The sequence below is a fragment of the Simochromis diagramma genome, unplaced genomic scaffold (genome assembly GCF_900408965.1).
Source record: "Simochromis diagramma unplaced genomic scaffold, fSimDia1.1 OVJJ01000596.1, whole genome shotgun sequence".
NCBI lineage: Eukaryota > Metazoa > Chordata > Actinopteri > Cichliformes > Cichlidae > Simochromis > Simochromis diagramma.
In genome coordinates, this window is record NW_024387245.1 from 2,871,057 (window position 1) to 2,893,377 (window position 22,321).

Here is a 22,321-nt window from a genome sequence, read left to right on the forward strand (position 1 = left end):
GGTGTGGGAGCTGCTCTAGCGTTGCAGAGGGTTTTGAAAACCGCACAGCGCATCGCTGGAGCACCACTTCCTGCCATACAAGACATCTGGAGGAAGAGGTGTCTGAAAAGGGCTGGGAAAATCATCAAAGACCCCAGTCACCCAGCACACGGACTCTCCTGCCCTCTGGGAGCATCCGGACTAAGACCACCAGGTACTGGAACAGCTTCTTCCTTACAGCTGTATAGATCCACATTCTGTAATATATCTATATTATTGCAAAAGCACTTTCTGGATGGATGCAAACTGCATTTTGTTGCCTTGTACTTGTGACATGTGCAATGACAATAAAGTTTAATTCCATTTAGAAGGACTGTTAATCAAACATTACTGTGTGATTTAGCCTATAAGCATACAGTATCCCTTTGTTTCTCAGTTAGATCCTCATGTCCGGTTTCACATCAATGGTAATGGCAGATTGAAGCTTAATAGTGGGATGTCACTAACCAGAGGGGGATGTCAAGATTCAATTCAATGAAATCTGGTTGAATTTTATTTATAAACTACCAAGCAACAGTCATCTCAAGGCTATACCAGTATTTTACTTCATTGCAAAAGTCACAAGCCAACCTTCAGCTCTTTGTGCTTTGCTTCCAAGAAGCAAAAGTGAATTGTGTTGGTCAAACCTCATTAGATATATACTAATATACAAATTTCCCATTTATATGTGCAAATTATTTGCAAATTTCCCTCTTTTCCAAGCTATATATAAACAAATGAGTGGTGACTCAAGATTTTTGCAGAGTACTGTATATAAAGTCTATAACTACTATAAATTACACAGCAGGGGACATAATTTGTCAGATAATTAAAAAAGCCCAGTGCAAATGTGAATTTAGAACATTTTTATACTCTAAAGGATAGATGAAATGTTCTATCTGTACTGCATAAAATTTATATAAGGTAGTCTCAATAACAGTCTATCCACTGGTAGATTTTTATTTTAATCCAAATTAATTATTTAGTTATTAAAATCCACAGTATTGGTACTATTGGACCTTAGTGTGGCGTTTGACACCGTTGATCATGACATATTACTGGAACGTCTCGAGAGCTGGGTCGGACTCTCTGGTACGGCACTCGACTGGTTCAAATCCTACCTTAACAACAGGAACTTCTATGTGTCAATAAGCCAATTCTCATCACAAAATATAGAAATCACATGTGGGGTCCCCAAAGGCTCCATCCTAGGGCCCCTCTTATTTAGCATTTATATATATATGGATGTTCAAGTGTACAAGAGACACACAGATGAGCTGGCTCCAGCTTCTATTTACTTATTGAATATGTAGCTAATAATAGAAACTGCATAATAAATATGTTTGATACTAAAGCTTTTAAATACAGACAGCATGTAACACAAACACACATGCTCACAAACACACACTGTAGAAAGGCAGTGCACTCACAGGGTCTCTGAAACAGGGTATCCCAAACTTTATTTTACTGGTTTTATCAGAATTACCATGTACCATGGAGAGCAGTCACAGTTAGTGGCAACACACATACAACAACTTTCCTCCTATCATTTGGTCTTGACCAGAAATTAATTTAAAAAAGAAAAGAAAATTAATACACGCACACACAGAGAAACAGCGGCAAAAAGAAAACAAATCTCAAAAATTATTACAAACATGATTATTAAAGTTACTGTTCCGTTAAGAAAAGAAAAACCCCCACATCAAATCAAAGTGACAAACATAAAAAACCCTGAAACACCCCGAAAGTGCAAAGAGGACAGAGAAAGAAAGAGAAGATGAATGAAAGGAAGGAGTGAAGAAATAAAAACCAGAATTTGTTGGAAGAATTTAGGAAAGAAAAACGAAAAGAGAATTATTCAGCAACCAAGATAAATGATCGACAGCTCGGAAAACAGATGGTTTAAATACAAACAAATTATCCATTGAGAGACTAAATCAGATGCAGACACAGGCAGATATTCATAACTATACTTGGATGTTGGTGAATAGAAGCAGTTCTAGAGATAATGATTTAGGGGGCATAAAAAGCAACCATAAGTGAGACACGAGTCAAAAAGACAAACTAAAAACATAACGCTGTCTGAATCAAACAACAACAATCACTGACAAAAGGCAATCTCAAAAGCCTCCAACGCCAAAATAAAAGTAAATGGAAGCAGATGGAAGGAAAAAAATTAACCAACCAAGAATGAAGAAAGAGGATGCATGGGAGGGCAGAGTGAGGCAACGATAGAGAAATAAGCTCTAAGCAAACTACAACTTCTCCAAAAAGGCAATATATGTCATTCTTGAGTGTAGCGAGTGTTGTTGTTTCCTTTAAATAAATATGTAGAATTAATTCTCTATGGTTAGTGTGATGGTCGTATAGTCCACCTCACTTATAACACTGTACAGTATATACACATTATTATTATTATTATTATTTCTTTAATGACAAAATAACCTTTAGATATACATACAGTATTCCTCATCCTCTGTCGGAGAATACAGCCACGGTATTAGAAGTAGCAAGCAGTGTCTCTTTTTTTGTACAAATAACCCATGCAGCTCCCATATAGATGACTTATTTAAGATACATAACTTCTTTAAGATCTCATCTCTCATTCAATAACAGCAGATATTGCCTTTTTTAACAAAAAAACTTGATGAATTCATTAGTAATGTGCAAGTTACTCCAAAAAAAAAAAAAAAAAGTCATCGCATCTTTGTTTAAATTAAAAACAAAATGTTGTTAAGCTCTACATACATTACAAAATGTAACTGAACAGAAAAAAAGGAAAACCTGAATCTGTACAACATTCAAACCTTTTTTAGTCAACACTAAGGAAATGGGATACAATTCTCTATAACTATATACAGACATGTTATCATTCATGCACAGTGTCAACAAGTAGCACATTGACATTCCAAAATATGGAAAACATGGCATAGGGAGACAGAGGGTAGAACGGGAGCTGGGAAGAAGATACGGAACAAAAGGAGAACTGCCTGTTTTGGTTACTTTGGCAGCAGTGAGATTGAGAAAGCAAGATAGAGAAAGAGGGTGGAGAGACACAGGGACAGATAAAGACACCATAACAATACACATGCTGGGCAGGAGAAGTCCACATCAGTCTCTCTGACCCAGAAATCAACATATGGCTGTAACTTCATTTTTTAATTATTATTATTATTATTTTCATCTTCTTTCGTGTCATCTTCTTTTTCTTTCTTCTTCTCTACATCACCATCCTTTTTTCTACATGTTAAATGTTGCATTTTAAGGTAGAGAACAGCTCTGGTAGCCTTTGTTTCCAGCGGTACATTTTTTTCTCTGTAGCAAATATTGCTCCGCTTGTACCAGTAGGGGCGTTTGTCCTTCCTTTTGCTCATTTTGTCTGTCCGATGTTGCTGTTATTTATTCCTCGGTCTGTCAGACAGACAGTCAGTTAAAAAGTGAATATGGCAACACAAACATATCGTCAACCCTTACATTAGAATCAACATTGTTAATGGTTTACAACTGATTCAACACCACTGTATTTTTACATCAGGTACATCATTATTATTGTGTAAATCAGAGACAGAAAACACAATCTCTGTTGTTTACATCAGAAGCAACTCTGTAAATGAACCAACGTAGTAGCCGTTTCACATAAGCGACAAGAACCAGTGCAATGCTTGTCCGTCATTTAAAAACCTGCCCAATTCTGTTTCAAACCCCACCACAGAAGAACAAAAGTTAAAACAAATGCAATCTACAGCTCATTTTTCTACTCCTTACTAGCTGTTAGTGTTAATATATACAGTGATGACCTGGCTAACTTTTGACCCTTTAAAATGCAGAATTTCAAACCAAAGCACAAAGCTGGACTCAAGCGTTATTGTGACTTGAGCTGGAACAAATTGCTTTACAGTCTTTGCAGGAAAGTTGCTAGTTGCAGATAGAAAAAAAAAAGTTAACTTCAACCGGAAAGTTAATATTTGATGATGTACAGCCAAGAAAAGTCTTTAGCTAAACAACAGCTAACAATGTTTAGTTTCCAGCCTTGTTTCAAACTCTGAACAGCTTTCATTAATCTGCCAATAAGGTTCATGTCAGACTAGCTCTTAAGCCAAAGTGAATACACCCAGAGAGACGGTGCAGCAACGCCAGTGCAGCAAAGCCAGTGCAGCAAAAGAGCTAAATTCCCGTAAAAGAAAACTTTTAGCATTTAAAAAAAAAAAAAAAATACAAGCCATAAATTTAATGCACGAAACTGCATTTTTGCAAGCATTTGATTCCTGCTCACGCTAGAGTTCACCTCAAAATATTAGGCAGCTGGCACATTTTAAGTAATTCCAACATGATTTAGCAATATCAAAGACAATACCTTACTGAAGGTACTCAAAAAGTGATGCATACAGCTTTAATATCGTTATTCCTTCTTTTTTTTTTTTAAAAGCAAGCTAGCATAATTTAGTTTTTTTTTACAGTGTATAAACCCTCAGCTCGTGCCAGTGAAGAGACAAATACATACAAATTTAAATAAAAAGATTTGAGTTCTGTTAAAACAACATCAAGCCTTTTTTAATGCTTTTCAGATTACTAATGAAATATGAATTATATTTATTTGGTGTTTTAAGAAAGATCCATTGGTTAGAAAACCCTTTACAGTTTGGACTGCAAACATTAATATCTGATATAAAGTTTTCCCTTTGGCAAAACAGGGGTAAACTGCCACTCCAAGGCCTTCACTTAAGAACAGCTACTCTAATGATGAGCCACAGATTGTGCTGAGTTTGACAAATGCAAGTAATGCAATATCTCATTATACTGTAGCTATCAAATGACATATACACCAAATGTCTTTTCTTAGTAGTTTTCAAACTGTACAACAAACAAAACTGCAGCAACAAAGCCATGTTTCTGTAGCACTGTCTTCTCAAATTTTCATCCTAGTGTTGTTGTATAATTAATAATTTTTTCAAAAGCTATATTCAGAGTATTTATATCGTTGCAATTATCTGGATTTGCCAAACTCATCCAATCTAAGCCAGCCCAGGTCTACTTTCTCAGGGGTTAAAATCTGCCTTTTACAAGAATCCTGCCAAGTTTAAAATGGATGACATCTAGTCTGGACTACTTACTTTTACAGATGACATTATAAATACAATTTATCATATACATCAAGTAAAAAACACATTAGAAGCAGAGGAATTCTGGACTTATGGACTTTTATTATGCCTACATATACTGTAAGTTACGTGTATGCTGAGATCTTTGTGAGTTTAGCTGAATGTTGCAATAGTTAACAGTCTGAAGTCTAAACTTCTCTGACAGTCGAGACAGGCTTTAAAATGTACATAATTCTGGGCCCTTGGTGTTTGAGGTTTTGGGATCGATTTGTTGTCTGTCTAATACTGAATTACAGAAAGCAGAAGATTTCCAGACATTTAGTGTTTTGGAATTTTAGTTTGTGAGTCTTACGATCTGGCAGTTAGTTTGGTCTGCACGCAGTAGACGTAGTGTTTCATATGCCCCGGTGTCCTTTTAAGCTACTAGCACACTATTAGGATGATAAATAAGTCCAAGTGGGCCTCTGTCACATCATGCACACAGACCAGGGGTAATAATTTAAGATCAGTTTACATTGTTAAACTAACAAAAGTATGCTACATATATAATAGAACAACAGAGACTGTTTGTGCCCATGTCACAAAGAGAGATTATACACTTTAGGAGTTAATTAGCTTTTAACCAGGGTGGACTACCATGGTAACCTGGCTACTGAGAATTAAAACACTGGGCTATATACTCCACAGCAGGAGGAGATTTGTGGGGACAAGTGTTGTAACTGTATCCCTGTTAGCTTTCTGTTATTGCCCTGAAACCGGTGTGAGCTTGTCAAACACAGGCTGTCTGAGATTAGATGTAACCTGTGTTACATGTCCACATTTACCCCGTCCTCTACGCTGACGTCCGGCCCAACAGAAAATCATTTTCAGCTATCCCTTTATCTGATGGCTTTTGTGTTAAGACTGAAAACTGGCAGCTGAACTAATGTGTCAAGTTCAACAAGAATGAGTAAATCCCACAGATCACATTAAGGTTATTTGTTTGAAAGCAACTTACCTTTGAATAAAGAAATATGACAAAGCCAGATGGTAATTGCTTTCTTTAGGTTAAGGCCTTCGTCATCCAGACATATTATGAGTAAAATGTTTTTGACTAGTAGTGTTTTTTGGAATGAAAAGTTGAAGCCTTGTCTGAATGAGTACTTAGAAGCAGCAGGTTGCTTTTACAATATCTAGGAAATTCTTGATGCCTGGTGTGGTAACATAACAAAGACGTGCAGCTATTATCTCATGTAGCCCTGCGCTAGTTTGAAGCAAAGCTCTTTTAACTGAGAAGTCAATGTGTAAGGTTTACCAATATAAGTGCCTGTTAAATATTCCCCTTAATGACCAATCTACGTGAAACATTATAAATCAAGGGTCAGGGTTAGGGATTAGTGGTTATTACAAAGCCCTTGAAGATTTTGATTGGTCCAGCGACCAGCCAGGTTGGCGATGCACAGAGATAATGACTGAAGCTGTTAAGTAAACCAAGTGGCAGAAAATGAAGGAAAAGAAGGCCTATAATGGGTGCTAGCTAGAATTTTCAGGCTATTTAAAAGTTACGATTCAGAAATGATGGCGGAAATCCCACAGGTGGAACACCAGGTGGTTCCATAGTAAAATCAAAAATACCTAGATATTTATGCAGTGATAATAGTTTCTAACAGTTTTCGACGGTAGAGTGGCCATTTCGTCTTCTCAGACATGACCTTATTAAAGGTAAAAGCACACTAACCACTTCTTGGTTCAAATTAGTCCTTAATTCATTTACATTTACAGTATAAAGCAACAGAAAGAGGGTCCGATCAGGAGCGCATGGCGTAACCGAGACATTCAGAAGGAAAACCGTGAAGCTGTAATGTACGATCAGCTCTTTATATTTACAATTCGAACCTCAGTGACGCTTAAAACATTTCATCTCACTGAATTTGCTCTCCTGCGAAAGTCATACTCGGCATTTCTACAGGCTGGGAGAGCGAGAGTCAAAAAGACCTCGAACACGAAAGCATATCTCGCCTCACGCAGTGAGAGCAAGACGAGAGGCGTTTTTTTCACAGTACTTGACCATCTTCCCACAACACACAAGCAGGGACACCCACTGTTACACACCAGCACACACACAGTTAGTTGTCATGAAACAATTGTGGCAATGTATCCGGTTTCTTCTGATTATGTTTTCAGTATTGTCTGGTCATGCATGCACATACTGATAAAGTTATTCTTTCTTTGTCTGTCTCACTCCTGCCTTTTACAGTGTTTGGATACGATGCACTACACTGAAAGAGGGCTCCTGCTGAAACCACTCGTTCTCAATAGGAGCTTTTATGGTGCGTACCTCTGTTTTAACCTCAGTCCAAGTGTTTAAATTCATTGTAATTCTATAAGGTCGAGCCAGTTGGGACACGTTTAATAAGATGACTTGATTGGTTTGCACTTTTAGAGTGAGACGCGAATATATATCTTTGATTTTTTTTCCTTTTCTCATTAAGCTTCCACCGTTCTGGATAATTTCGCTTCCTATTAATCTCATGTTTTTTGTTATCCTTCCATGCATCTGTACCTCTTTCCATTCTGTCTTTATCTGTTTAAATGTGCACTCCTTCATCTGTACATCCATCCATTCATCTATCATTAAATCTATTGCTGAAGGGGGGACTTATAGAACAACGAGACAGCCTTAATTCCTAAATCCAAATTCATCCATTCATCCACCTCCCCCTTGTTTTTTCCTCCATGTTTTCTTGCTTTGTCCCACCCTTCTCTTCAACATCTCCTATCATCTTAGAAGCCCTGGATGTGGCAGTAGGCTTCCAGTGAGGAGAAGAGGATGTAGAGGAGCCACAGGCTAACGAACAGCATGGTGGTAAGGGCCTTCGCAGTCCGGGGCCCACCCAGCTCTCCACCAATGTCTGGTCGCCGTCGGTACATCAGCATGGCGACACAGATAAAGGCAAAGATGGTGAAGAGTGTGACCGAGAAAGCCAGCGTGCCAGGATCTACCCTGAACTCCTCACCCCTGCTGTTGTGGTAGATGGCAGCAATGGACCACGCCACCTGTTGAACAGCAGCAAAACTGAATTTAATAACATGAGACACGGTGAGCATGTACAACAAAGGAAACAAAAGCAAATATAGACTTTGCCAAAGGAGACAGATGGGTGTGACAGACCATACCACTTGTCAGTCACACACTCATTCATGCAGAATTAAAGAATAGGACGCATGCAGTAACCTATCATTTATACCAAGCACAACATAATAATTTATACTACAGCAAAATGACAAGCACTACTGCATTTTCTCTAAATAGCTATCAATCAATACATCTTTAATCAAATGTGCTGGACTTACCCCAATGCCCAGAAACACATTGACAGCATTGGAGCCTGTCACATTACCAATGGATGCATCTGCATACTGATCCTGGATAGCTGCTACCTTACTGGCAAATGTGTCTGGATGAAGAGAGAGAGAGAGAGAAAAAAACAGAGTTGTCATTGGCCATAAAGTAACTGGTGATCGTTGTTACAATCTCTCATGTTCAAGTTAATGAGAAAGAAAAAAAAAGATCAGATACAGCTGATTGCAAGATAAAAAACACTCTTAATTCTGATGATGACTTATTAAAAACTTTGACTTTCCTATTCTTCTTTCGTCACCAAGAAATGAATGCAACCGTTTTTGTGGAGTGAAAGTGTAAAGCAATAAATAAAACAAAAGGTTCCATTCAGTGTAAATTAAGTGTTACTGACTTAATGTCTAACACTGCAAACAGACTGACACGCCTAATCACAAAATCCCCCAACTGTGCCTGTAGCCTGTAACAGTTGCCTTTGTTATCATAGAGTATTTGAACTTTTTTTTTTTTTAATGTTATTTCCACTTTCAACCAGAATAACAACAATGGATATCTATGCCAAAGGTACAAGGAGGGGAGGCAAAAGATAGATGAGGAGAGGAAAGAGGAGATATAAGTTGGATTACACTTTTATCGTCATGGACAAGGTAAGATTTCTGCACAAAAAGATGGATGACTTTGTAGCTCTTCTAAGGAATCGGTTTGACTTCCATCAGTGTATGGTTCTGCGTTTCACAGCAACACAGAATTAATCAAGATCCCATTGCTCCCACTGACAAACAGGAATAATCTAAGAGTGGTAAGAAAAGAAGGTTTAAGATTACAAACGATGAAACACTGGTCACACCGCAGTGAAGATATTGGTCTGTTAGAATCAATGTTTCTCCAACAAACAGCCATGCTGCTGCTGGAAAACCCAGTAAGACTGTTACTGGAAGACTTGAATTATGCATCGTGCATTCTACGACTTTCACATGACTGAGCAGCTGTAATGGGATAATTTCCCGCCGTGAATTATGAAAATTACTCAGGATCTGGTAAATTTGCAGTGATTTCTGTGTTACACAAGATTGCATGGACAGATAAGGACACTTTTCATGCATGCATAATGTATATAGCTATTAATACAGACCACATACAGAGCACTATATAAATCTTGTTTTCTATTTTTAGACAGGCAACCTTAAATTAGGAGCCACAATCTTTAATCCAATTGCAGTGTTTCTTCTACAGCAGCCAGCATATGCACGATTTGCTCCGAGATCAAGAATTTACAAAGCTGAATTGCAGTTAGGGGGAACAAACAGATTTTGGCCTGGTGACTAAGAAGCAATGTGCTGCGTAGTCCTAAAAATTTCCCCTGCCTAATGTTTGCTAAACTACAGCAGCTCCAAAGTCATGCTCTTCCTTCCTGCACTGAAAGGAGCAACGGTGACTCTGCCAGATCTCAACAATAGGCTGTTTGGTGAGCAAATAGCCAAATGGTCAGTTAGCACTCTTTTCTGGCTAGCTTCTCTTTGTTAGTGATTCATGTCATCTTGCCTTTCTCTGCCAGATACAACAAGAAGAGACAAAAACTGAGATTACGGAAGAAAGCAAAGGATGAAAAGAGAAGGAAGGGGATTACTTGAAAGCAGCAGCCAACCTGGCTGTGGAAAAGAGGATGATGGGAGGATCAAGGAGGGTGGTGATAGATATGACAATTGGCCTGTGAAAGAGACTAACACCTGTCTGCTGGGCTTATGGATGTGTGTCAAGGCTCTGTGTGTTCCTGTCTTTGTGTGTGTGTTTTCTGTATTAAGAGCGCATACTGTATGTACACTGTGTCTCTGTGTGTTTGCGAAGTTTGCCACCTGGGTCCAATCTGATGCCATGTCTCTACCAGCTGGCAAAGGCATGCACGCCTGTGCATCAAATGGTCTTAGAGTGCTTGTGAGCTTGATTGAGTGGGTGAGTCCGTGGGTGTGTACGTGTTCAGCAGTGACGTGAGTGTGTGTTACTGTGAAACAGGTTCCACTCTGAAGCTCCTTATGTGACACTATGGCTCCCTGGAGAGCTTTTTGCCCTTTTCCACTACCTCTCTGTCAATCAGTCACTGCCTCGCTCTTCTCTTTTTGACGTCATGCTCCTCCTTCTTCCCCTCTCCCCTCTGTTCCTGTTTTTCCCCATTGCCTCTTAAAATGGAAGAACATGCAACTAATATGCTCAGGAAAATCTTGGCATTTGGAATGTTTATGGTGTTAGCAATAAAGGAATAAAAACAAGCATTAATCCTCTGGGGACTGTGACTATCCAAAGGAAATCTGGCCCTCTTGAGATTCCTTCTTATAGATCACTGGTCCACAAAATACTGAACAATACACAGAGGGGTATATAAATACTCAGGGGGTATAAACCAGTTGAAAATCTTTTTAAAGATATTTTGTTCTGAACTGGACAGTGCTGGGAGACTGATGTGTGGCAGCTCTTATTAGTTTAATTGAAAAACATTCAGGAATGTTTATTAATTTGTTACTTTGACAGAGGGTCAAAGAGTATTCGAGTATTTTACAGTGACTGATCATTAATATCTTATCTATTTACATTTATTTGTCAAAAATCATGTCTTACATGACATATTTATTGTGATACAATATTGTGAGGATACATGATGACTATCAGCTTCACTGTCCTGAACCAACATTTATTGCACAATGCTTTTATCTTCTGTATGTGTCTATTTTTTTTCTCTTTTAAATCCCTGCGTATTTTCCTCAGTTTATATGCTCGGATCAAATTTCTGAAGCCATTAGGAGTCATGATAATACACTGCACACATTAAGTGTACTGTGGAATCACGAACCAACAAAGTTTTACCTGAAATTTTACCCGAATACCCGCAAACTACAAACAAATGTGAGCTTCTTTAGTTTCAAATTTTCCTAACAGCACCGCTTTAGTTGTTTTCTTTCTATCTCCCTTTCTCCATGTGTGGGTTAGCCTGGCTAACTGTGATAAACGAGGGTAACTGACATAGAACCACAGCACAGGATGGGTTTTATTAACTGTAATAGCCACAGAACTGAGGTCTGTTTCTTTGTGTGTGTGTGTATGTGCGCGTATGTGTGGTGAAGCCACAGGAGGCTCTGTTAATAAGGCTGAGAGCTTCAGAAAGGCTGAGCCACTTTGTTTTCATTCGGCAGCTCTACACATTGTGTGCAGTACTGTGACTTGAGCATCTCTGTGTATGTGTCCATAAATTCAGCTGATATCAAGTGCATATTTTTCTTAGTGTATGAGCATATATTACATGTACAGCCATATGCTAATGTACTATGTGTGTATGTATATATGTGTGAGTATAAAGTAGTATGGAGCACACGCTTTTTATCCCTAAGCTCCCTAAATGGGAGGCAAGGGAGCACCTGAGCCTGACATGACAAATAGCCTTATGGTAATAGCACATGGTGGTCACAGTACAAGTCATTGTGTGTGGGGGTGTGTGTACACAAGTGTGCAAAATCTCTTTCAAGCTTTAATGTTTTTCAGATAGATGAGTTTGCTTGTCTATTACTCAAGTCGCGCAGTCGTTTATGTTTTTCCATGTTCTAGTTTATACATCTAGCAGTCAAGTACACACTGTATGTCTGATGTATTTGTCTGTGTGTGCATGTGGGGACCAAGGTTAAAACATATAATCACCCAGCTATCGCATTTGGTCATTCTTCACACTTACGCAAGATGAGCCATGTTGCTGTCGGCAGACTGCACTGCTTTGTCTAACGGGGACCCATATGCAAAAAATATTGTGGCAAGACGCTGAGAACTACTGGGTTAGTTCTGGTACAAGTTCACTGAGAATAAGAGCTCGGGAAATGTGAGCTCTGAGGTTCTTTTGATCTACTTTTATGTTGTTTTTCTTTGGATTTGTAATAGCAGAAAAATAATATTAATGAACATCAATACAAAGATGCTTTCATGTGGAAAAGCTCTTCAAATCTATTTGTGTAAAGCAAATTTAGTGAATATTATCATGATGCCAGAATTACGCCGATCATTTTCTAGTAATGGATAATTACCCAAGTCCCATTCCCTGTTACTAAATAACCATGACATTTCTTTTCTGGATGAGTGAATTTGAGTTGAGACTGTATAATTTGCCATAAACCAACATAAAAATCCCCTGCATACTTTGTAGTCTATAGTGCAACAGATCACGCTGAAATATATCTCATCTTTATGAAAGTTGCTACTGTATATATAAGAATTACTAGTTACTTAGTGTTTCTCGAACTTGAGAAGTTTTAATAGCGTGCCTTGATATTCATTCCACTGTAGCTTTTGTTGATTTGTGTAGTAAATTGAGCAAAGAACTGAAAATATCAATATATATTCCTTGAGGTGGATCATTGATGAACAAAGATCTTTTCCTCATAATGACTTTACAAAGCTAAATAGCAAATATAAAGAGAGAACAGGATTTGATTAAAGCTGGCACAAGGTCCAGTAGATGGCAAAAACATATACTGTGATGGATTCATGTATGCCTACACATACATGTATATAAACAAAGGATAAGTGCTCACACGCTTACCTGGTACTGAGGTTCCCAATGCAACAAATACTACTGCTGTGACAGAGTCTTTCAGGCCTACTGTGCATCCAAAGTGAGAGGCCAGGTCCCCTGTAAGGATAGGAAAGGAATAATTTCCATCACTATACTTCACAGCATATACTTAGAAGAAAACAGATGCGTTCAGCTGTTGAACAAACCATCATTTGTTGTGTATCTCTTGTCAATCCCTCAGGATATTTAAAGTCTTACCAATGATAGCGGTGAGCAGTCCGATCATGCAGATGGAGACTACAAAGCAGGCCCAGCCATTCCAATACTCTGTGGGCGGGACGAAGGCGAACAGAACCTTCCAGAATACAGTGAGGAAATGCATGACGTAGTCAAAACACGAGGGCAGCTTCTCCTCCCCACACTCCTCATCGTCGTCATCTTCGCCTGGGAAGAAATAGGGGGAAAAAAAACATACATGGTAGCCAGTTGAATCCTTGAGTCTTTGTTAAAAGCGCAGATTGTTTACACCAATTTAACCTCTTAAGCCCCAACGCCCCCTGATATGGGGGCAAAAGGCAGGAGATCAGGTAGGCTTGGGGCTTAAGAGGTTAAATAAGATCCACAAGTTCGAGACCCAGGCACATCACAGATCAGATTCAATGTCATCCCTGCACTCCCACGCCTTCCCTGTTGCTGTAGTTGAAAATGTTGTTTGAATCTATAGTCTATAGTGATTTAGCCTGATAACCTGAAAAGCAAAATCCCTGTGTGTTTGTGTGTGTGTGTGGTTGCAAGCCAAACCTCTGCTTTCAGAATCAGAATCATCTTTATTTGGCCGTGTTTGTACACGCGAACAAGGAATTAGACTCCAGTACACTTTGCTCCCTGCATGCAAAGAAAAGAAACATTTTTTTAAAAATAGGCTGTATGTTAGAAACTATGCAAACTGAGTAGTGCAATGTGAATATGTGCATATGGCCTGAATGAAAGCAGGGAGTTATTTCATAGTGTTCATGAGAGTCACGGTCCTGGTTCTTTGACTACGTTTTTGGGTTGATTATGGTTATGGTATTAGTTAGTCTTTAGTTTTATATTTCCTAGAGCCTCTGAGTTTTCATTATTTACAATTCTAGTTCTATAATTCTTGTTGTTCATATTTGATCCCTTTCTGTTACTTGTGTCTTCCATGATTCCCTTGTAGGTTCCGAGTTCTTAGTTTCCTCCTGGTCCAAGTTTTTATGTATTTTTATATTTTTGCATTTTCATACTACAGCAACAAAAAGCAGCTTCATTCAGTTGATCCTTGGTCTCCGAAACCTGCGTTTGGGTCTCACCTTACCTGCCACGGAGCGCATCATGACAATGAGAGTAACTGCCTGGGGGAAGAAACTACCTCTGTGGATTCTGGTTTTCACAAACAGCGCTCTGTAGCACCTGCCTGAAGGTAGCAGTTTGAACAGTTTATGTCCAGGATGTAAGGGGTCTGCAGAGATGTTTTCTGCCCATTTACTAACCCTGGACCTGCACAGGTCCTGGATGGAGGGAAGATCAGCATCAAGAGCAATCCTCTCTACAAATCGGATTACTTGTTGCCGTCTGACCGGCAGCTCTTGTGGCAGGTTGTACTACCTGATTTGATGTGAAGTACAACCTCTGCTAGGTCTTCTTCCGGATAGTCTACATGTGAGGACCACTTCGAATACTGTGAAAAGGTGGTTCCTAGGAATCAGAAGTAATCCACAGTAGGTACTGTATTGTTGAGGATGGTGGAGGGGGGAGGGTTTCTCTGAAATTCCACCACAGCCAACCACGTTTGGTTAGGCTGCTATGTGCGGATCTGTGTGAGTGTTTGCTGAAAGAAGGGAATAGCTGGAACCTGAAATTTAAATTACTCTCCTCACTCAGTAAAAGAGAAACGCTCACATGCTATTAGAAGTCTGTGCGCTCGCTGTATAAGTGGCTGTTTTTCTGATCCATCTATAAATGAATGAATAAAACGAGACCACCTGCTGCTTCCATGAAACATGCTGACTAGGTGATTCCAGGGAAAGCTATAATCTCTTATTGATTTCACCCTTGTCATTCAGTCACTGCATACTATTAACATTCAAAGAGGTGGTGATGCATTAAAATGTTCCAAACAACCGAATAAAACCCCATTAGCACTCTAAACCCAGGCGGGTTTGGAGAGGTTTCAAACTGCAGCTGCTTTCCCATACGGAGTTGTATGAGGTCTGACCTTAAAAAATATATTTAGTTATTTTTTAACCTTACATCTTAACATTTAAATATATAGCATTTACACATTCATGATTGTCACGAACAACAATCCATTTGCATGTTAATAAACTGACTGCTGTTTTTTTTTGTTATGCTCATGAAACAACTGTCTGAATATTTTAAGTAACCTTCAAAAAGAGGCAGACAGCAAGACTGTTAAGATGCTTATTATTATGATATTACAAGAAGCCTGATATTTAAGTCTTAAACATACTGTACTGTGCAAAAGTCTTGAGCTGCATTTGATTTTTGTTGCATATGTTGCATTCAACGAGTGAGACGTGGTTTTGAATAAGAGTTCTTTAGGCTTCTTAAGGTCTTTCAAAATTTTTTGGACATTGGCTGCTTTTTTACTCATTTTCAATCCAGTCGTTCATCTTGATCGATTTCAAATGAAATTTTTGGTTTGTTTTTTGTTCGTATAGCCACTTAATAAAAAAAAGGCCCCTCAGCCCATTAATAAACTAATCCACACATAACAAATAGCTGTTATCTATCTAAATAGAAAATATCTATTTCAAAAACAAAATTGTTTTTACTATTTTTTTTTAATTGAATCTATGAAAAAATTCACAGTTTGACAGACTTAAAATAGTATTTTTGCATCAATAAGGTGATTCCCAGTGTGTCCATAAAAACTGGGGAAATTGGATAATGGGAGAACAAAAGAAATGGCAGTCCTAAAAACTATTTACAGCAGATGGACAGTATCTGAAGCCATGTCCTGACACAGGACTCAATAGACGCATCAGACACTTAGGTTGATTCATTTAATGTTTGGCTCATCCGAAATGTGTTAATGGAAGGGTGGCTGTGAAGAAGGAATTTTTAAGAAAGGGAAATGGGGATAAAATGCTGAGGTCAATATGTACACAGGAGGTCAGCAGAGAGGTGCAACAGTATCTACTGCCATTTGTAAAACATAATAGAGGCTCTGTTGTGGTTTGGGGCTGCATTTTAGTCAGTAGTGTGATCTTTTATGAATTATGAACACAGTAGACCATCAGATTTTGATCCACCATGCGAAAGTTTTCGATTGGTAATGGATGGCTTTTTCAGCGTGACAGTGATCCCAAACACACTGTGGATAGTGCATACCTGCATAGAAAAACATACAGTCATGGAGTTTAACATTACAGCATCATCTTGGCAGAGAACAGAACAAAAGCCAGCCAACACCCAAAGAAGAGCTTTGAACATCCTCCAAGAAGCCTGAAGATTTATTTCCAAAGGCTACTTGAATAAAGGCTTGCTGAAGAGAGTTACGCTGTATTAAAGAATAAAAACAGTCCTATCAATACTTGACTTTCAAGCTTGTTATTCTTGTACAAAACATTTCAATAGCAAAATATAAAGAAATGTGGGTAGTGCAAGACTTTTGCTGAGTTATGCACCCGATCTTGGCTGTGTGCTGTGCAGTTACTACACACATGAACTTGGATTAACATAAAAATAAATGAACTCTAATAAGGCCAATAATTTCCTCTTGGGTCACTGTTTAATGTCATTAAAAATAAATGTTTCAAATCATCAACTATAAATGAACATAAGGGCAGTGGAAAGAGCAATACCCTCATCTACAATAATGGTTTGCAGGACACACTCTTACACACACTCTTACACACACACACACACACACACACACACACACACACACACACACACACACACACACACACACACACACACACTCTGCAATGAATTATAAAACAAGACTCTCTACCTGAGTTATGTCACTTTTCACTGTCAGCAGCTCTCCTTCCCTCCCACACAGTCTGTTACGGCTGAATGGAGCCATTTCTCTCTGGCTTTCTTTCTACTTCAGTTAATGTTTATATGTGCCCTTTTATCACAGCCTTGGTCTCACTATTTGGCTCTTTGGTCTTTTTTTGATTATTTATTTTCTGGCTCAGTATGTTTAGGTGCAAGCATCTGAGGGACAGAAATGCCAGCACATTAGCAGACTGCTAATGTCCAGTAAAGATAAAATATCTACTGCATACAGTCTAAAAACAATTTGATCTAACACAAGGAAAATATGCGCCGTTCCAACCTGTTTTGACTGTCTTGTTATTCTTTAAGTGCATCCTAAAGGGCTCAGTGTTCAATCAGTGCTTTTGACTCACACTGGGATATATGCAGCACACTGCTAGTTGACTCATTTGTCTTGAAATTTAGCATCCATTGTGTGAAAACAGGAGACAAGATAATGACTGCTGAACTGTTGTTCCTACATGCTCAATAATATGCACAAAAGCAAAAATCATGTCCAATATATAGCAACAAAGACAGAGTTGTTCAAAAACTATGGATTTAATTCATTCATTTAATTTTACAATAGCATTAAAAATGTCAACTTTTCCAGTTTTCAAAGGGAAAGGGTTGCAAGGGAAAATGTGTATTCCCCAAGTGGTTGGCAGCGTTTTGGTTGCTAGCATGTTGGCTGCAGTTTTTTGCTACTATCTGTAGTACAACTTCAAAAAGCATAGTTGTACCTCAGTACTCCAGCCAACATGCTCCAGCCAGCATCACTTCCATTCAAACAGGTGCAGCAATATGCTAGTGACAGGTGGTTGCCAGTGGGTCACTAACCGGTCTGTATTACTGTGTAAGTGGAGCTTCAGCATTCATTTTCTTAGCAACTGCCATCAGCCTTCACTGACCAGGGAATAATTATTCTTTACTCATGACTGAGGTTGCCAGGTAGTTGTTGACCATCTGTAGCCCTGTGAGGCTGGGGTCTTATTCATTGATCCTAAAGTGTCACCGTGTGATTGTCACATTTGTTAGTGTCGTAGCTGACCACTATGTTGTAACATACATAAATTTCTAAAAATTAGTAAAAAAAACCCCCACATTTATAAAACCCTTTCTATATAAGGATCACACAGTGCTTCACAACAACAATGAACCAATGAGGAACAAGCAACGGATTATGATCAGATAACCAAACTGCACCCTCATCCCTCTATCTCAATCTTCTACTTATGCCTGACTTGCATGCTCTCTTTCGCCTCTGTTTATCTATGTCACACCTCAGTAACGTGTCATACTGATAACGTTTTTATACTAAAGAAAGTTCTCAATTTTCTCTTTTCATTCTTGGTCACATTTGGTTTCTACAGCAATTTTGTAATTGTAATTTGTAATTGAATATTATGTTACTCCCCTTCAGTCGTCATTCTTCACTCAAATATGAGTGAAGAAAAAGCCAGAAAAGGGTGGAGGGCCCACTCCGGGTCAGGGATGAGACCCTGCCCCAAGTGGAGGAGTTTAAGTATCTCAGGGTCTTGTTCATGAGTGATGGGATCGACAGACGGATTGGTGCAGCGGCTACAGCGATGCGGACCCTGTACTGGTCTGTTGTGGTAAAGAGAGAGCTGAGTGTAAAAGCAAAGCTCTCAATTTACTGGTCAATCTACGTCCCTACCCTCACCTATGGTCACGAGCTGTGGGTAGTGACCGAAAGAACGAGCTTGCGAATACAAGCGGCAGAATGGGCTTCCTCCGAAGGATGGCTGGCCTCTTCCTTAGAGGTAGGGTGAGAGGTTCGTAGAGCCGCTGCTCCTCCACATCAAAAGGAACCAGTTGAGGTGGTTCGGGCATCTGACAAGGATGCCTCCTGGGCGAGGTTTTCCGGGCATGTCCCACCTGGAGGAGGCCCTGGGGCAGACCCAGGACACACTGGAGAGATTATATCTCTCAGCTGGCCTGGGAACGCCTTGGTGTTCCCCCGGATAAGCTGGAGGAGGTGGCTGGGGAGAGGGAGGTCTTTGCTTCTCTCCATTTTCCAGCCCCAGCCCCGGATAAGCATAAGAAAATGGATGAATGGATGGATGGATGGATATGACTAAATGGCATTGTGAGTCTCTTCACATCATTCGGGGCATGTGTTTGATATCGTATTGGCATTCTTTGATATTTATTTGAAACTTTGTTTGCTTCCACAAAACAATTGCCTTTTGGGAGGGTATATAAAATCATAAAAACAAAATGAAAGAGCAATGCAAAATCACATAAAATAGTGTGTGATAAGGTTGGGCAACTAATCACTTTCTTAACATCAGGGAAGAATAGCGAGTTTAAGGGTTTTAAGAAATAAAAATTGATTTGTGGTGTGAGATGGGCTGAGGAACAGCTGTTTCCTGAGTCATCTATGTATATAAATAATATGGTCTATTCACCCACTCCACATGCAATCAAGCTTTTAATAGGCCAACTTCATAAATTATAGTATAGGACAGCTAATGCATTCCTCCTCCCTCTATCTCAGTCTTCTCCCCCATGCCTTACTTGCACACTCTCTTTCCTCCATCTCTTCCTATGTCACTCTTCTGTTATGTGTCATACCGATAAAGTTGTTATTCTAAAGTTAGTTTTCAATTTTCTCTTTTCATTCTTTCATTTGGTTTTCTACAGCCATTATGTAATTGAATACTCTGTGTTAAGTCCTTATTTCATCCCCTTCAGTCTTCATTCTTCACTCAAATATGATTAAATGGTATTGTGAGTCTCTTCACATCATTCGGTGCATGTTTGATATCCTATTGACATTCTCTGATATTTATTTGGAGCCTTGTTTGCTTCCACAAAGCAATTGCTAGCCTTTTGGGGGTTTATATAAAATCATAAAAACAAAATGAAAGAGCAATTTAAAATCACACAATGCTGAAGAAATGGAAGGCCAAACAAGCTAAAGACACCAGGCGCTGCCCGACATAGATATCAATATTTTTTATTTCTCACCCTACTACAGTAGTAGATATCTCTTACTTGTAGTTGCTCACTGGACATGCCCAAAAGCTGTGCTCTCATAATCTAGGAAGAAGATAACAGACTGCAGCTCTTCTCTACATGCTTGCAGCCAAGCAGGATGCGTTTCAATGACTATGTCTGCCTATTGGAGTGTGTCCCTTAAATGATATGGTCAGTGCTCCTGGGACTTGTAAAAATCATGCCACTGTCTGTTTCTCAGATTTATAGACACACATCCAGACTCTAAAAAACAAGCGCACAGAGGTTTGAAACTGATGTGGCCAAACAAGCTGTTTGCCAGAAAACCCCAGAGTTAAACAGATCACTTCCCATTACAAAAGAACAGAAAGAAACACTTTATTAATTCTGTCAAGCTTCTTTGCTGTTGCAAGAATTGTGAAAAAATGCCCAAGCGCATTGAAATCAACAGAAAAGGGGAACAGTCCTTACAACAGGACTGTTAAGTCTAATTGTTGAATGTTTGCCATTATGCTTCTTAAATTTGTAAGGTCTGAGTTCAATCTATAGGATCAAGACATTCCTTTGTCCCTGAGCACCTCTCCAGTCACTCTGTGCTGGGGGAGGTTTTATGCAGAAACATCCTATCTGAAAGATCTGTTTCTTGTGATGTTGCTTCCTGCTTTTATGATCCTTTTGGTGAGCAGGAGGTCATGCATACAGAGACACATGCACACAGAGAGACACACATTCTCACACACTCACTCAAACACACACACACACATTCTTACCTGCATACATACACACACACACACATACACACACGCACATATACATACAGTGCCTTGTCTTTGTAACCAAGGGGGGTTACGAGGGGAGGTGCGTGTAAACTATTGTGTGAACTGTTTTCCCAATAAAAGGCAGCAAGCGGAGGCCGGATTTGGGGGTCATCTTGTGGTAGATACCAACGAGTAAATCGATCGATCGTTGACTGTCTTGTTTTTTCATGATGAATAAGTCTCTAAACCAGCGGGGCTTGTGGAAACACAGACCCAACAAGGACATCAAGGAAAATTTGTCACATTGAAATACCAAAAGACACAATCATATACCCAATATATGCACAGAATACCACAGAAATAAAACAAACAAACAGTGGAGACAACTGCATGTCAGTCATCCAGGTACCTTCAAACGTGTTGCTGTGATTTGTGCTGCTCGTTAGTGTGTTTCTTTGACACTTGTAATTTGAGTCAAACCACAGACACAAGACACCATGGTTGTTAAAAATAGGCAGAACTCAAATTTCGAGAGAACCCTAGGACTTCTGAAGAACCTCCCTGCATTTCTGAGGACATGTCCATAATCTTCAAAGCCTCGTTTGCCAATAAAACAGATTTTAGCTAGCTCCTACATTCTTTGATCAAATAAAACCAGGGACCATTTTCTACTGTACTCTGACAGCTTTGAGACTGATTGTGTGTGTTTGGTGCGTCTATCAGAATTCATGCTGGCATGCTCATGTTTATATTCATGTTCCACTGGTCCTGTCATCCTGTCTGTCTAGGGCACACATTGAAACATACGCACACAAACAGACTCAGGCTGTCAGGCACCAGAGTCACAGGAGAGCTTCAAGTAGACACTTGACAGTTAAACTGGGCTAAATCTTTTCTCAGTATGACATAAAAAAAACTAATTAACCTAACTTTGTTATTCAAAACATTTTAATTACTGGTGAGATGGTCTTTTATTGCATCCAGCAAAGACTCATGCCATCCATGCTTTTGAATTTGCTTTATTTGTGCTGTCAAAGGTTTTGAGCAGCTGTCACATAGAACCCATCAGTGAATTTCTTCACTCAAGACAGACAGTAAACAAATAACAAATCAACGGTGACTCAACCATTCATTGTGATTCATCATCTAAAGAATGGAAATTACAGTTTGTGCACAAAAGAGATAGAAAAGTGGTGACATCAATGTAAGAGAAACAAAGTTCTTTCTTTTTGCAAACACCAGCATGAGAGTCACAGTTTGTGAAATTTTTCTCTCTGATGTTTGTCAAAAGCACCAAATCCCATAACAAAACTTAAACAAAGCATCAGCATCGGTTTAATTAGCACTCAGAAATAATAAAAAAACCTAAATCTGATGCATGAACGCACAATACAAAGACTTCTAAATGTTCTCAATCTGCGTATTTGTTCTTGTTGACATTTGTTGCCAGAAAATTCTCTTGTGAACATAAGTAGAATTCCATTTCTGTGGATTTATTTTCTTTCTGTGTTTTTTCGTCAAATACCTATGTTTCCCTCGGGTGTGG

The 22,321-nt window shown here is 39.1% G+C and overlaps 1 protein-coding gene across 3 annotated transcripts in view; it reads right to left on the reverse strand.

The window, feature by feature from the left end:
- Positions 1–1,452: 1,452 nt before the first annotated feature.
- The window catches only part of slc8a1b (solute carrier family 8 member 1b), a 139,719-nt gene continuing 118,850 nt past the window's right edge, over positions 1,453–22,321 (reverse strand). For all 3 annotated transcript variants that reach the window (XM_040000565.1, XM_040000564.1, XM_040000566.1), the window contains exons 8-11: positions 13,262–13,447; positions 13,031–13,120; positions 8,451–8,554; positions 1,453–8,153 (exon numbers count right to left, since the gene is read on the reverse strand). In XM_040000565.1, coding sequence (XP_039856499.1) covers positions 7,881–8,153; positions 8,451–8,554; positions 13,031–13,120; positions 13,262–13,447 — 653 coding nt within the window. In that variant the 3' untranslated portion in view covers positions 1,453–7,880. The remainder of the gene's footprint in view (positions 8,154–8,450; positions 8,555–13,030; positions 13,121–13,261; positions 13,448–22,321) is intronic.